The following is a 17,067-nucleotide window of genomic DNA, read 5'->3' as shown; positions in this document are numbered from 1 at the left end:
TCTAATTTCTTTTGCTATATGTATAGCTTTATTTTGTTAATTAGTGCCCATAATGTGCTCCTTTGGCATTGGCAGATTTCAGACTTCCAAACGATTTGGAGCCTTGAGTGGATGGTGGATTTCGGTGGGCTCGATTTGTTGGTTTGATGTTATTGACAAAAGGCAGCTTCCGTATGCCCAGTACCTTATCGCATTTGGTGTAGGTTTTCAAACAACCTTAATTTGTTTCTTTGGTATTGGGAGACTTCAGAATTCTAAACGGTTTCGAGCCTTTAACAATGATGGTTTTTTGGTGAGCTGGATTTGTTGGTTTGATGTTGTTGACAGAAGGCAGCTTCCGTAAGCCGGACATCTTATCCAATTTGGTGGTTTCCAAACGATCGGGAGCTTTTGAGATTGATGGATTCTCGGTGGGCTTGATTATTGGTACAATGTTTTTGACATAAGACACGTGACGTGTGCCCATCTTGATCCCAGCAAATTTTTCCAGCTGTTGGATAATAGAATAACAAGAATAGCGCGCGATATCGTAAATTATTTTTGTAGGAATTGGGTACTGGGAACGCTTACCGGGTCGGAGTCCACACATAGCTCTACGGAAGACTGAATAACTGGAACTGATAAATGGGCGCCATTCTTTATTGTTCCATGAAGATCGACGAATGCGGAGGATGTATTAGACATAATTCTGTTGTAATCGACTTCGTAATGGTAAATTGGTATGTTTTCTGGCAAAACCAAATCATTCGGTATGGTTAATGTAGGCACGTTAAGTGGCTCTATTATAGATGTTATGTGCGACGTGAGGAAATTTAAGGGTTTAGCTTTCTGCGCCGCCTCCAACTTTTCTTTCAGCTCTTTAGCATCCATCCAGGTGAATCAGTTCAGCTGAACTTTGCAGAGAATTTAGTTAAACAAACTTGTAATAACAGAAACGACTTTGGCTCACAATTTTTTCACGGAAACGTGCCTGTAGCAAATTGCAAAATTCTCCAGTGTTGCCAACACGTTCATAACGCTTTCGGCTCTCGTTTGCATTTGATGTAATGCCCGATCAAGGTGTATAATTAAAGATAGTCCCTGAGATACGCGGATTCGTAGATATGCAGTTGTCAAAATTTGACAGTTCCTTGACCAAATTGACTGATTTGACATTTCAATTTTCAGCGGGAAATGTACTGTATTTGATGGGAATTGGACTGTATAGCCTTTTTGCATAACTCCAATAAGAATTTCCAATAGGCCTGATTTGGGATCGTTTGGGCAGTGCTTTATCGGAAAGCCTGTGAAAATTTTGTAATGGATTTGATGGATAATGTCAGACGTGCAATTGCGTCGTACAATTTGGATTTTTTTGACTCATTGGCAAGCGAAATTCTAACGATATTGCTGTCCCAACCCATACAATTCATACAAATTCATACAAATAGCATACAATTTGGCAAGCTTAAGATCGCTGCTCTAATTCGCCTTTTCCAGTAGATAAACAGCAGCAAAGTTCTAGGCGGATCTTTCAAACAGCGCTTAAGCAGCTTTCTTATGCCACGATGTCAGGGATTATTTTTCTTTGTGTTTTATTTTCAAGCAAGTCGTCATCAATGAAATAAACAACAGGATTTGTTTTGTTTGTGTACATGTGTATATTTTTAAATGCTGAATATTCATGAATTATACAAAATGTCACACAATCTACTGTACAATCACAATCACTTCACTCAATATTCCTCCTTCAATTAACTTAATTAGCTTGAGCAGCAGCAACGAGATGATTGACGGCATCAGTCTTTGACACTTTGACGTCTCGTACCGATATCATGCATTAAAAAGCTATAAAATTCCACAAAGTTCGGCACGCTTTCTTAACAAGCCTTCAAGTTCCATCATGAACCCTACACATAGTGCTAATCAGCCGCAAAGTTCCAAAGAGTACCATGTGCCTGTTAAAAAGCTCCATAGTTCCGCAAAGTACCGTCTATCTCTTAATCAGCCACAAAGTACGACATCGGAACTATTTTCCGTTAAACAGCCTCAAATCAGCTATAGAGTTCGAGCTGTCTATTCTGGTATATCCAACACATTTCGATAGCTCTTGTAAAAGGAGAAATGAGAGAAATACATATTTCATCCTAATAATGAAGCGTGAACATAGTGAAATTAAAAAAAAGTTATTTTTCTAAAGGTACTATTTTAATTTTGTTACTCAATAAATTTTATTGATACGAATTATAGGCAGACAATATTAATTTAAATATAAATAAACACAAAAAAGAAAAAAATTAAAAAAATCAAGATTCGAACACACACTTTCTTGATTAAGAACCGAAAGCGTTATCACTGCTCTATTTGGCAGATACCTTAGTGAGGGTGCAAAACATGCTAAAATGGTGGCAAGCTATCTGTTTCGGTTGAAATCTTTATTCGCCTTCTAAGGCGACTACCCAACCCAACCCAAACAGCCAGAATTGCTTAAGCAGCTCATTTTGGCACGCTAAAGATCGCTGCTCTAATTCGCCTTTTGCAGTAGATAAACAGCATCAAAGTTCTATGTGGGTTTTTCAAACAGCGCCTAAGCAGCTTCCTTATGCCACGATGCCAGGGATTATTTTTCTTTGTGTTTTATTTTCAAGCAAGCGTCATCGATGAGATATACAACAAGATTTGTTTCGTTTAAACACATATGTATATTTTTAAATCTTTTGTATTGATGAATTACACAAAATTTTACACAATTTACTGATAATTTACAATCACTTCACTCAATATTCATTCTTCAATTAATGAATCTAACTTGTGCAGCAACAATGAGATTATTGCCGGCGTCCGTTTTTGACACTTTGACAAGAGCCATCTCGTACCGATGTCATGCATTAAAAAGCTATAAAATTCCACCAAGTTCGGCACGCTTTCTTAACAAGCCTTCAAGTTCCATCATGAACCCTACACATAGTGCTAATCAGCCGCAAAGGCACATGGTACTCTTTGGAACTTTGCGGCTGATTAGCACTATGTGTAGGGTTCATGATGGAACTTGAAGGCTTGTTAAGAAAGCGTACCGAACTTGGTGGAACTTTATAGCTTTTTAATGCATGACATCGGTACGAGATGGCTCTTGTCAAAGTGTCAAAGTCTGACGCTGTCAATCATCTCATTGCTGCTGCACAAGTTAGATTCGTTAATTGAAGGAGGAATATTGAGTGAAGTGATTGTGATTGTACAGTAGATTGTGATACATTTCATGTAATTTATGAATATTCAGGATTTAAAAATATTCACATGTACACAAACAAAACAAATCCTGTTGTTTATTTCATCGATGACGCTTGCTTGAAAATAAAACACAAAGAAAAATAATCCCCGGCACCGTAGCATAAAGAAGTTGGTTAGGCGCTATTTAGAAGGACCGCCTGGAACTTTGATGCTGTTTAACCACTGCAAAAGGCGAATTAGAGCAGCGATCTTTAGCGTGCCAAAATGAGCTGCTAAAGCAATTCTGGCTATTTGGGTAAGGCCTTAAATGCCTTCTAAATGCCTTCAAAGCCGTTTAATGCTGGTAGGGTTCGAACTTTCCGAGCAAAAATCTATATGAATGGTTGTGTGGTTAGGTATGTGGGTATCAACATCAACGGCCATTACTCAAATCTCACTTGCTTCAGTGCTGGTGGTTTACATTGGAGTTTAGTATTTACACAATCGTATCGCCGTTCTAGTTCTAGCAATGCATAACTTCAATGCGAAACCATATAACAGTACCGAAGGAATGATAAAGTTCTCGAAGCGAGGAAGCTCTACTGGTTGGGTATCCCACCACCCAAATAACCAAATCGTCCTTAACCCACTGTAAAACCACTTCAAACCCACGTGGGTTTGTGGTGGTCGATTCAGTCGTTAACCCACCAAATTTTAGAACAATCGGAGCTGCCAGTTCCGATCCGATGTATTTATCTTGTCCACCCTTAACCCACCTTTTCCCAAAATGCTTTGAGGAAAAGTTTGGTCAAGGGTTGGCTTAGGTCAATATGCTGGACAGGATTATAACTCCTCGGTTGATTAAATTCATTCACTTACATCACTGCACTTCAACTTCAGCAATATTATTAGTCTATAAACTATGCACTGACCAGCGAAATGGAAAAGTTTATTCGCAAGTAAACAAACACACATGTACACATATACATAAAACATGTTTGTTTTACAACAAACCAACTTAAACACACACGTTTAATAGCTTCCTTTGCACAATTAAATAAAATTTTAACACTGGTAAAACATGTTGAGCAAATAAATTACCCGTGCATAAAAATCTGACTTCAACAACATTGAAGTGGCTGCTTCTGTGGCCATGTGGCTTAACCCACCAAACTGATAGTTTATTAGCTTTGTTTGATGGAATTGGATTTTTAGTACAAGAAATTGGTGACGTTTTCGGTATCTTGGTTATATGGGCAACAGATGGCGCCAACAGCTTTTTTCTATTTTTTGAATGCACAAGTCGTTTACGGTCTGCTAAACGAAGTATTTTTATATTCCGTTTAGGTTGAGAGCTTTAGTCGTTTAGAACTCGTTTAGGGGTCGTTTAGTGGATTTGTGGCACTTGGGCAGTGTTGAAGACGCTTGTAAGGTTTTCTTTTGACAGTTGCAAATTCAAAATTGAAATTTTTCATTGCCATATTTCAAAGGCATTTAATCACTGCTAATCACCTTCAATTCGCTGGCGATTACAAGACGATTAGAAGGCATTTAACGGAAATTTGCGGGTAGGGATAATCCCAAGAAAATTGTTAATTGGTTTTTGAATTTTTCATTAAATGTACTGATGTCTCTTTCAATAATAATAGCTTGAAGGGTTGGTGTGTTTTCCCGGGCATTCCGCTGTCAAATGACATCCAAAATGTAGCCAAACCGATTTTGGCTAACACTTGACCTCGTTCCTTCACAGTCCTTGGCTGGGCAGCTTCTACTGCTGTCAACAGCGCACCAATATGGCGTCCGTGCGTACCCCTGCTGTCAGCTGTCAATCTAACGATCCAACCCGTAGCCAAAAAGGGCCACAACCGTTCCCACCCCGCCCCGTGCAGATGACAGCGCAGCAGGTCGCTTCGCACACAAGCGCCTGGGTTGTTGTTCGAAAAACGCCGAACCGAGTGGACGTGAACTGCGGCAAAGTGTGCGTGCCTGCCACATAAGAGCCTTCCTGTGTTTTTTTTTTTTATTTTCTTTACCGTCTCAACTGCTGCCGTCGTTCTCGTGCTTGCTATAACACGCACGCAATAACAAAGGCCCGCTCGAGGGGGGCGTACAAAGTGGTGGGTGCGAAAGGGAAGTGAAGGGGAAGAAATTAGTGTGCTGTGCCCTCGGTGTGTGTGTGTGTGCGCTTGCTTAAAACAAACATATGCATGGTTTGTGTAACGAAAGCGTCCTGTGAATCGCCGCTGCACGGCCTCTGCGGTGTAGTGTCTAGTGTGCATCACTGTGTATAGTGTGTATGTGTAGTGTGTGACTACTGTTTTGTGTGCGTCGTGCCGTGCCGCTGCCTTACGCGCGTTTCTAACCCGCTGGATATCCCCCAGTGCTGCGAAACCCAATATCCGAACGAGTCAACAAACAAACAAAAAATCTCAACCAAACGCAACACTCAGCCCAACACTCGGCCCAAGCCGCAGGAACGCACGCACGGTCGCTCCTTTCACCAGCGCACCCCGATCGCCCGATCTTCCCCTTTCGTTCGGGGAAGGCTAGGTGTGGTGCAGGTGTTGAAGGTGGGAGGGGAGGTGGCGCGGTGTTGCATTCGAGAGGTGTCTCGGTGTTCGCTGCTGGTGTGTGCATCCCTCGAATGCCACCGTAACGTCGGGTCGGGTAAGTTTTGGGCCTTCCTCCTTAGTTTTACTTGCGAGATACGTTAAAAAGCATCAATCTTTTTTTTTGCTGTTGTTGTTGCAAACACTTCATTCCGGTAAACGGTCGAAGACAACAACAAAAAAGTCACACGGATACAGTGTGTGTGTGTGCGTGCGCGGGCGGACGTGCGTGAGTCGCGACCAGCAACTGTACCGTTCTAATTGTGCCCTGTCTAACCGCCCTGCCGAGCGTACTTCCGCGGCCGCACACGCTCAATCGGCAATGGCATCGATTGACAGGCTTTTGATCGATTGTGCCGTGTATCGGTTTGTCTCGGCTGGTGGTGTCGCCCGAGCGTCGCCAGCACGCACGCACGCAGGCACGCACTTTTCGCTCACGTTTCTGTCCTTTTCGTTTCTACCCGGAAGCGGTAGAATCACCTGTGATAAGGAGAATGTAAAATACAAAAACAAAGGTTGTTTTTCGTCTGTTGTCCATCATACAAAAAAAAATCAATAAATAAAAAATACCCTTCATTCAGGATTCTTTAAACATAAAAAACACCCAATCCCCTTTAAAAGGGAGCGAGTGATACAGCCGGTAGGAAAAATGTGGGGGGGGGGGGGGGGCTGGTGCAAAAGGCTGCCAAGCAATAAATGCGCATGGACGGGTAGCCCCGGCACGGAGGCCTACAGCTTGTTGTGAAACAGCTGCGGTTACCACGCCGACCGATCAAAAAACACAAACACAAAAACAATGTACCCAACGCACCGATCCAACCGAAAGTCCGAGCGAAACTCGCACGCACCGGAAGTGGTAAGGAACGAAGCCGACGTGAAGCCGATATTCCACTCCTGGGCGCGGTGCGGTTCAATCTTTTCCGGCAGGTGCTGCGAAAGTGGGAGGTGGGCGGGTGTGGGTAAATAGGAGCAGGTAAGGGGAGTTTCTTAACACCAAAACGCTATCAATCGTGCCTTTCCGCTGTGATTCATGTGTCTCGTGTCTGGCGAGAGCAGCATTTTACCGGTCAACGTGCAGACGGTATTTTGGCAAAAAGAAAATGACAGCTTCGAGGAGTTTTCCTTATTTTCAGTTTTGAAATTGTTTCTGCCTATTCTGGATGTGTGGTTAAAGTCTGCTGCTGTGTCGCTTTCAAAGTGGGGATCAGTTTAATTCCAATATCCAGTGAGTAAAAGTGACCAACGCCCCAGCTGCCTCAACTGCAACTGGTGTGATTCCCTGGTGTGAGGTTCCAGTGGATCTCAGGGGTAAACTGCGGGAAGATACTGGAGCTCCTCATTGATACGATAACGATTAACAGGAAGAAAGTCTGTTCTTAGTTTGGAGCACTCCGCATGCCACAGACGCAAAAAGGACCTGAATCATCGATCCATTTGTTCATGCTTTCATTCCATTTATTCATTCTTTTTTAAGTACAGGGCCGCACCAAATATGTTCATGGCCTGAAAAAAGACGTCAAAAATTCATTTCTACGTGAATTATTATTTCTACGAAGTAACATTTTAAATATCGTCCATGTTCGGTTGATAGTAAACATTACTATCCTCGCGAGTTCATTAATGTTTTGTGCTAAAACATGGTGCAAGAAAAGCTCAAAATACATATCATCAGTGTATACCAACGTCAACTTGGAAATTCACAATTATATTTTTTTTTCTAAAAAACCATCCGGATCAAAAGTCCGGTAGAGAGATAACAAAAAGTTTTGGGCTGAATGTTTGTTTGAGTTGATAAATCAGAACCCAATATGAAAACGTACTCGGATATGTGTGAAAAAATCTCCAATAAATGAAGGAATCCTTTGATTAGATTTTTTGGGATCATGTTAAGTGAGGATGTACTGAATCGCCTAAGCATCAATACAAATAAGATCAATCCAATACAAATATGAACGTGAACCATATGACCAAACATTCTCAAAAATAATGATGAACGTCCTGGTCCACCAAATAATTTTCATGGCGCATCAACTGATATGAACGAAAGAGTCGCAAAAGCCTGAAATATTGAAATTAAATATCCAATTTTCAACCAATCATAGTGAATGCTTTTTTTTAATATAGTTTAATCAATGAGTCACATGCAAAACATGTGTGCACCATTTTGATTCAAATTACGGACAGTTTTAAACTCCGAACATGGTAATGTTTTTATTGAAATTCTTCATATTCTGTTGCTGGCCGGGCCGATGTTTAATTTTACATGATTGTCGTGATGTACTAGAATTAATTACAAAAGTGTCTGGTCCCTAGTAGGCACTGATGTCAATATAAATAAATATTTTCTGTTGGCGAGTTGACCGCCGGAGACATTCTTAGCAGTGTTGCTTCAAACCGACTACAGTGTAGTCTCTTCGATAATTTCTACTAATCTTCCCCCCAGATGCATTGAAATACATCGGAATCTATTGTAGAGGGAATTATCAATGTGAAAACAACACTGTTTTAACATACTGTGCTCTGATGTTTATTAAAACACATATTTAATTCGTTTCGGAACTCGAAGCTAGATTTTTTAGTATGTTTTTAATTCTAGACAGTCCGTCATACTGTCCGTCATAGTGGTCCAGGAGAACGCCGATACTCAGAATTGGGTGCTTGGACCTTAAAATGAGTTAAAAACTAAAAAAAAGTGCAGTGTATTTGAATCAAAACGCACGTAATTTGAGCTCGAACCTGTCCAGAATATGAATCACAATATCGTTGCAGATTAATTATTTTGTGCAATGCTTGGAGTAAAATTATTGTATTTTTTTTCAAGTTTAGAAGGTTTGCTTCACTTAAGTGAATTATGCAGACGTATCAGCAATTAAATTTGAATTATACAGAAACTAAAACATGCAGTAAATTCCTTAAGTGTGCGTAATTCGAAGCAATACGGTACTTTGTAAATTTTATATTTTGTAAATTCCTCCTACGTTTTCACAACCAAGTACTGCTTTAGCATCATATTGTTTACAGATAATTTTGATGAGACACAGTTGGACGAAGTTGGACCATTTCGTGGAGTAGGGTATCATATCGAAATTCCTCCGAAATTCGCCTAAAATGGTCGCATTGAGTTTTGGCGTCATTGCTTGCCGCTACGAAGCCAGTGGACGCGATTTCTGCTTCCTGATGCTCTTGATTCCTCCCGGGCATGTTCCTCGGACATCATTTTCAGCATCCATTGGAACTCCAAGATGCTCAGAGGGTCGTCGGCCATTCAGCAGCGGGCGTTCTTTCGATGCTCTGATTGATGTCCAATAGTACCAAGATGTTGTAGATACCGAAACAGGCCTATACGACGGCCAAAAACTGCTGCACGGAGTCCGTTTTAGATGCTACTGGGTGCCGTCCGCAATACGCTATCTGAACGAAGTTGCTTCACGTTTTTGGTCATCACGATTAGAGTTTGACTAAAAGGGGTGTCAAATTTTGTCAACAATTTTTGTTAATTTTTTTAAAAGCAAACGTCAGACCTACATCCAGAAAAATGATCTCAGCTGCAGCATTATAGTTTCCCGCTTTATGAGATTCCTTTTTTAATCAGTTTTGTCTTATTTTGTTGTTGTTTAATAGATGAATTCGAGTTGGGGCGACATCCGTCCCTCGAGATAGCCACGTTCGCTCGAAAGACAAGTCCGAGATCGTAGGAATCGATTTGTGCCCTGATTGTCTTCTCATGCGCCCGATCGACTCTCGCCGCCAAGGGATACAATAAATCACAGAAATCGCTATGTCTAATGACGTTCGAGAATTACTGGATGATGCATTAAAACCTATAATGTATGATTCATTCACTTTTCAGACCGACCACTCGAATATGTCATGGCAGCACATGAAGCGGTCATCAACTGTTGTCTTCCAACGCAATGCAATTTATGTCTCGGCCACCAAGACGCATCGCTGGATGGAGTTGTCGCATGCGGGTTCGATTTTTTGGCCTTGAAGAAGTGTATTTGAGCATTGGGGGCTTTTGTTTTTGGGCTGGAAGTGTCATTCTACATCAACTAATATCATGCGACCGTCATAACCATCGGCAACCAAGGTACTTGTGCGTTTCATTTTGTTTTCCGGAAGCATTCGGAATATGTCCCTAAAGCACATCATTTTTAAATCGTCTCAAAACGGGTCCGTAGAATTTTTCTAATTTATTCACACCCGCACGCTTCCTTGGGAAGCTGCAAGTGAGCGAAAAGCGGCAGGAACAAGCCCACCAGTCTGTGGATGATGATGCAATTCCGGCAGTATAAACAAAAGGAAAGCCAGGCCCAATTTTCGCGCCACCTGACGGAGGGAACTGTGTGCCAATGCCGCTAATATTGCAAGAAAGAAGCTGCCAAGAGACGCTCCCTAATGTCAGCTCGAAACAGACTCCACAGAGCGCTAAAAAAACCAAACCCACCTTCTATAATCGCACGCCAAAAGGGTAAAGGTTAGTGTGCGGCTGTCTACGATGCGCTGCACCCGAGTGGCACACTCGATGCGGGAGAGCAAATCTCCTTAGATTGGTTGTTTGGGAAAAGCGGTTGAACGGAAAAGGAATCCAAAAGACGAACTTTCCTTGTCTATCTTTGTTTTCCCTATTTGTTTCAGTCTCCTCCACTTGATAGCGTCCCTGAGGTCGCGATCGATTCTCGGGGATGTCGCCGGTTGGCGGCGAGCGATGGCGGCGAACATGCATGTTCTATTTTCTCGGCATCGGCACTCTCACCCGGCCCCCCCTGCCCATCTGCAGCCCATGTGGTTGGCATTTGGCACCCGTGGCTCGCGCGTTGCACGGGCACCGATCGAAACGAACCGCGCTCAGCCGGGGCCTCGGTCCCTGCGGGAGGGAAAAACTGGCTCGCACTGGCCCGGTTTCGAGCAGACCCGCGAACCCACGCAACCGGGAGCGACGGTGTGCAAGGTTTCTGGTTTTTCTCGGCTCGGCTCACGGTTTGGAAAGTGTCGGCGGGTTTGCCTTTCGAATTTATCATGTTTTTGAGTCTTCGCTCGCGTTTAAATCATTTCCTTGCTTTCTAATGCGTTTGCTACTGCACTGCGGGGTGTGGTACTGACTGTTCCTAAACCGAAGCCATCCAATTCTAGATGCAAACCGACTCGCTGGAAGACCCGATTTCAAAGCGATAAACAGTTCAATCACTCGCGTTTAGCAGGCAAACCATGCGGGCGCGTGTTCCGCTGGGTGCAATGCTGCAAGAAACCCCAGCATCCCAGCTCCTCCCTCCATAGCTCGTTGAACAAACGATTGAACAGCACCGCCACACCACAATAAAGATCAATAAAAACAGTGGTTGCTTCGGGAGGGGATTTACGCCCTTCGCAGCCGCTTTAATGCAGCGGCAAACTCTGCTCTAAACTGCAGCTGTAAAACAGATGAAGCTGCATGGCATTTTCATGCGCTCTGTGGGAGAAGACAAGACAAAATCCCGCAGACACACACATAGACACGTGGTCTCAGCTCACTCTCAAACAGACATCCCGAAAAGTCGGAAAATCTGCAGCATTTTGCAGCCCGATCTGTCCCAAGCGAGTCTGTGCAACTCGTCGGCGCGGTTGGAGTGGGTGGACGGGTACACGGGAGTTGAAATAATCGATTTCAGGTGCATCGTCGTGCGCCGACAGACGACGGCCAGACAGTGTCGGACAGTGACGCCGCCAGACTCCGGAATTGGGCTGGGGGCAGACGGTGGACGGTGGGGGGGTCGATGACAAACATCCCGGAAGTGGGGGAGCACGCGCGGGAGACAACGCGGAGGCGGTTGCCTTTATGTTGCAGGCATCGCCCTCGAACGCCCTGTGTGCGCGCATGTGCGATGCCATCCTCGCCAAACACTTTCGACAGACACACACAAACACAGCAACTCTCAAGATGCACATCCTACCCGTGTTCGGTTTCTAGACGGTGTGTGTGTGTCTGTGTTTTTGTTCAAATCTGCCACCAACTTTGCTCTTCCGGCGAAGATATCGGCATCCGTTTCGGTTGCCCGTTGGGCGGTTGGGCGAGTGTTTTTGTTTACGAAACGCGCAAAACCCTTCACCGTGTCGGCCTTCAAGCTCCCGGATGTTTTCTATTCTGTGAGTTGGAGTGTGGGTGTGCGTGTGTGTGCTTATTTTTGCAGTGAAATTTTCACCCTGGAGTAGGTAGTAAAGCCCTTTTATGCAGTGGCGTGCACGTTTGGGGGCGAGAAATGAACGGATGTGCTGCTGCTACCCCAAACTCTACCTCCCATCTGCAGAAGCACTGCAGAAGCAGCAGAACAAAGGGGGCCAATATTGGAAACGGCAACGAGTAGCGGGGGTAAACACAGTGTGCATTAATGCATCAGTGTCTATCAATTTTTGATTTGCTGCTCGAGCTGTGTTTGTTGCGACGGTTTGCCCGAGCGTATTGAGATGAATGGGATGGTGTTACTGCGGGCTGTGACCCGTGCAGGAATAATAGAGCAGCCGGTAACGGCGGAGAGTTGAGTCATACGTTTCTGATTGCTGTGCAGTTCAAATCTCCATCTCATAGCATTGGAACTTTTTCGCAGCTAATTGGAAAGGTTATGCGAGTTTTCTGACCCCCTGGAAATGAACAATAATGAACGGTTTTATAATACTGTCGTCACCACCCCCCCTACCCTCAACGATGAGATCATACACACTCACACACGACCAACGGTAACTGGTACTTCTTATTTCTACACAGAGATAAATAGTGTTGTCATTCCAAGGAAAGGATTCCAATGCAAAATGAAAAAAGAACTTTGGTGAGAGTTCTTATCTCCAACGCGCGCTCTCTCTCTCTTTCTCTTTCTCTCAATCTGTACTATATAAGCTGAAGTGCATTCATACGTGTGTATGTATACACCCTTTGTCGCCCATGTCGCTCTTCTTCACGGGTTTGGCCGCCAATACGCCATTTCAAGAATGGAGTGCATTCTTCTCGCCAAAAACCCCTGTCTCGAATGCAACGGGCGTGGGGGAGGGGGTGGGGTTTGAGTTGCGCATAAATTAGATGCTGAATTTGCGGCAAAATAGTCCGCCCGGGAGTGAACGCATCAATTCTTCGGCGACCTTCGTGGGACCCCGGGGGCGGTCGCGCTCAGCTCTTTTATGGTTTCTCTGGATCGTAAAATCCGTCTCGCGCCCGGGATGCAATCGAATGCGCTGGCCGGGTACGCTAACAATCGATCCGCACACAGTCCCAGCGCCCTTTTCCCCGGTTGCATTATCGGGACGGTCAGCTGTAAATCGCTAAAACGTGTGCCTTCCCCACAGCCTACGCCTCTCATTGCAATCTTCCGAGTGGGTTCGAGCCTACGAATATCCCGGACACATCATCTGGAGCTCGTTAGGGTTGTGTTTTTGTTGTTGTTGTTTGGTTTGTTTTTAATTTGATTCATTCGGAATTGGATCCGCTTCTCACATTCGCTCTGGGTTGCTCCGGGTCGCCCCAACAATCGTATTTGTGTCTTACATTCTACGCTTTTTATTTCTCCTTCCAGACAATGGACTACTGTCTCCGAGCGGCAGCAGCAGCAACAGTAGCCGCCGGGCCTGAACGGCGCCATTTTGAGCCGGTCACGTCGTCGTCGTCGTCATCGTCGTCACCGGTAGCGATCGCGGCCATCCGAACGGGGCACGCTCGTGTTAGTGTCTAAGGTGCTCCTACCCTACCCCTAACGGGCGGGCTGTACTCCCCGGGGATGCGGCCGGGGCACCACCGAACGGCCCCGAAAGTGGTTGTGCTGCGCGTACGAAAGCTCTGAAAATTTGTGCCCGATTCAGCGGAAAAAAAACGGCCAAACGCCCAACCCTATAAGTCACGCTATACCGCGTACCGCGCGGCCTTAAGGCGGCAGGGAAAGTGCTATAAGCAACGGTGCAGACGAAAGTTTGGTGCGTGCGTGCGGAGTTTCGTTGTTGTTGTTGTCATTGTTGTAAATGTGTTTGTGTGTTCATGTGTTTTTCGTTCCGAATAACTCAGCAGTTTGGTGAAGTAGAGCGAATACAAGAAAGAGAAGAAAAGGGGGTGGAAAACGATGAAGACAATCAACAAACTGCTACCGGCACTCCAAGGAAAAATGGTCAAATAAGACGACCCACTGCCTCTGTCAAAACAAAACCAGCGAATATCCGAGCGGCGTGCGTTCGCAGCGCAATTGATCTCAACTAAAGGACTAAGCAAAAGGAAAAGCAACAAGAAAAGCAAATTAGTAATAAGAGCCTTAGCGATCCTAACCCCCGCCAAGCCATTATGAGTGTGTTCGGTGACTTCCAGCGGATGTGGGTGCAGCGGTTTCCGCAGAGCTCGCTGTCGGACGCCTGGGAGCAGGATGTGCGGGCGAGCCTCGAGCGGCACAAGCAGAAGATCGCGGTCCTGTCGAAGGAGCTCGAGCAGGAAACGCTGTACGTCGAGTACCTGGAGCGGCTGCTCGGCGACGTAGAGAAGTACCGGGAGGCGGGCGGCGACCCGTCCACCCTGTTCGAGGCGAACTCGCCCGCGTCGGCGGCAAATCTGCTGGCGGGAGGCGGTCAGCTGCGCGACTCGTTGCCCGGCCACGGCGACGGGGCGCACGAGCCGGACGAGGAGGAAGTGGTAAGTGAAGATGCGCCGCTTCCCTTTCGGGATGCAGGAAGCATCTTTGTTGGGTGCGGGTGGTACATAACAATTCTAGCTGTAATGTGATGAGAATTTCAGAAAAATGGAAAGTAGTATCTTCCAGAGTTACGTGATACTGGGTAGTTGTGCCAAGATCACAGCAACAAGGCAAGACGGTATGTCTAGAGAATGTTTGATGACTCAGAACTTCATCTGAGCGGACGAGGAGCGAGAATACAGCGCAGAAAACTTCGTTGAATGTTATGCACTAAAATCATGGAGAGTACTTGCACGCTTCCGAAAAGACCTGATTACCATCTAGATCCAATAGATTCTCCAAACTAATCTATCCTGTAGCCAGACGAATTCAAAACAACGGAAAGTTGCATCAATCAAGAGTTAATAGATATTGGGTGGATGTGCCAAGATCGCCAGGACCGCGAGTATGGTATGTCTAGGGAATGTTTGATGACTCAGAATTTCATCTGAGCGGATGAGGAGCTAGAATACAGTTTTATCGAGTGTTCTGCACGGAAATGGCGGAGACTATTTGTGCGCTTCCGAAAAGATTTCATTACCATCTTTGTTTAATATATTCTCTCAACTCCAATCCGTAGTCAGATATATTGTATTCATAACAACGGAAAGTTGTATAATCTAGCGTTACTATACATTGGATGCCAGTATCAACATCACAGTTACGACGGGAGACGGGGTATGTCTAAGGGCTGATGACTCAGAATTTCATCTTAGTTAGAATACAGTCCAGAGAGCTTTGTCGAGTATTTTGCACGGAAATGGAGGACATTACTTGTGCTTTTCCGAAAAAAATCTGATTGTTACCTATAGATTTGCCAATCTTTAAACTGTATCCAGACATCTAGAATAATCTTTACTTTTGATATTGATTTTAAATTTTAAATTGCAGTACACAAGATTATATGTAATATCCGGTAGCAACAATAGATCCATTCAGCGCGAGAACAGACTTTCCAATCAATACAACACCGCCAGTAACTCGCGATTGCAGCGACCAGCAGTTCTCCCCGCTCTGGTCGGCTGGAAATAACTAATCGATTTAATGCGCCCCATGCCCCGGCGTACGGAGGCCGTCGTCCCGAAAAGCCTATTAAGTGAAGCCGGGATTTATTGCATTATGCCGACTCCCGTGTGCCCATTAGGTGGTGGTCGTCTAGCGTTTCTTTTTGCTGCCGTTGTTGCCGCTCTTCGTCGACTACAGATTAGCGACGGTTGATAATGGCGTTGCAGTTTTATCCGGCCCGCGAATCCACGGAGCACGCCGATAACACGAATCGGTAGACGCACAGTTCCGGTTGGACAGGGGCGGAGCGTCCTTTTCTCGCGACATACGAGCGTGAGACGTTCGGGCGGGCGACGTCTAGCGATGTTTGTTTCATGCTTGTTTTGCTTGCTTTATTATGTTATGTCTATGCGGCCAGTCGCTTACCTCAAGCGTGAAGATAAATGAAGTGAAACATTATTTTTACTGGTACAGCAGGTCGTTAAAACATTTCCGTCGTCATGATCCGGTTCTTGCGATCTGCGAGGTGTTAGAACTCTGAGATCTTGTTTTTCGTTGTGGTTCCACGCCCAACACATTGTGGCTTGTTCTCGCTGCCAACTGCAAACACGTGTGTGAAGACACACCCTGCAGTGCCAAGAGTCACTGGCTGTGCCTCCCTATTTAAGCCCGTTCTCGTACGATTCCAGGTTTTGTGCATGGGCGAAAAGAACCAAGATATGGTGTGGTAAAAACGTGGAGCGAAGTTGTGAATTCCTCACGCGTACATCACCACTCCACTCCAAGAGTGGCCCTTTCGCAACGCGTGTCTTTGTACACCGGTTGGCTCATCCTGTACTTCCTTGCACCAAAAGCACGCTACCATACCCAGCGACCATGGCCGGCATCGGGTGTCTGCGCGGCTTATCGCAATACACCGTAACTAATTTTTCTCCCCACGTTTCCTACGCTTTCTCGCACTCTATCCGTCTCTCTCTCTCTCTCTCTCTCTCTCTCTCTCTCTCTCTCTCTCTCTCTCTCTCGGTCTCTGTCTTTCTCTCTTTTGGGCAGCCGCCTCCAGGGAGTGTGCGTTTGGTGTTCGTCTTTTCGCTAGGCATCCCACATCCTCACCAAATGTATCCATGTGTATGTGAACGACGGCATCGTCGTCGAAGCTAAAATTATCTTATCGCACCTTTTCGCTATCAGAGTATGTCGTGCGTGTACACTCCTCACATGGTTGTGTACAGCCAGGCGTTTGCCGGACAACAGGTAGGGGCGAAAAGGGGAACTTGCCCAAGCATTGGTCCCATTAATCGAGCGAAACGGTTCACCGGGGGGATACCTTACGAACAGGGAGGCGGATTTTTGTATGCAAATTTGTGCTTGTTCGGTGCGCTCTTTTTCATTCATGGCCTGTTTTTTTGGGTCGCCGTTAGCAAGACTGTGTAATGGAGGACATTTAAGCTAAGATGTTTGGGCTAGACTAACGCGAATAGTCGTCCAGCAAATACTGAATCGTTCAAAAGCACTTCAAAAGTATTTTGGTACACTGCTGGCAAGAAGTGAGCTCCATGTTCAACCATAACAAAAATCGAATATATTGTATGTCCAGA

The 17,067-nt window shown here is 45.2% G+C and overlaps 2 protein-coding genes across 2 annotated transcripts in view; one reads left to right on the top strand and one right to left on the bottom strand.

Moving 5' to 3' along the window:
* LOC121593684 lies at nt 1-1,025 on the bottom strand. The gene is made up of 2 exons (XM_041916265.1): nt 571-1,025; nt 1-490 (listed from the first exon to the last, which is right to left on the bottom strand). The coding sequence occupies exons 1-2, from the start codon at nt 868-870 to the stop codon at nt 218-220; spliced, it is 573 nt and encodes a 190-aa protein (XP_041772199.1). The 5' UTR covers nt 871-1,025; the 3' UTR covers nt 1-217.
* A 4,074-nt stretch (nt 1,026-5,099) lies between these two features.
* Nucleotides 5,100-17,067, top strand: part of LOC121602254 (active breakpoint cluster region-related protein) — a 43,890-nt gene continuing 31,922 nt past the window's right edge. Inside the window, exons 1-2 of the mRNA XM_041931036.1 lie at nt 5,100-5,853; nt 13,334-14,427. Coding sequence (XP_041786970.1) covers nt 14,086-14,427 — 342 coding nt within the window. The 5' untranslated portion in view covers nt 5,100-5,853; nt 13,334-14,085. The remainder of the gene's footprint in view (nt 5,854-13,333; nt 14,428-17,067) is intronic.

Source organism: Anopheles merus, chromosome X (assembly GCF_017562075.2).
Source record: "Anopheles merus strain MAF chromosome X, AmerM5.1, whole genome shotgun sequence".
In the NCBI taxonomy this organism is placed as follows: Eukaryota; Metazoa; Arthropoda; class Insecta; order Diptera; family Culicidae; genus Anopheles; species Anopheles merus.
The sequence above is the reverse complement of the archived record's forward strand: the minus strand, read 5'-3'. Positions and strand labels throughout refer to the sequence as shown.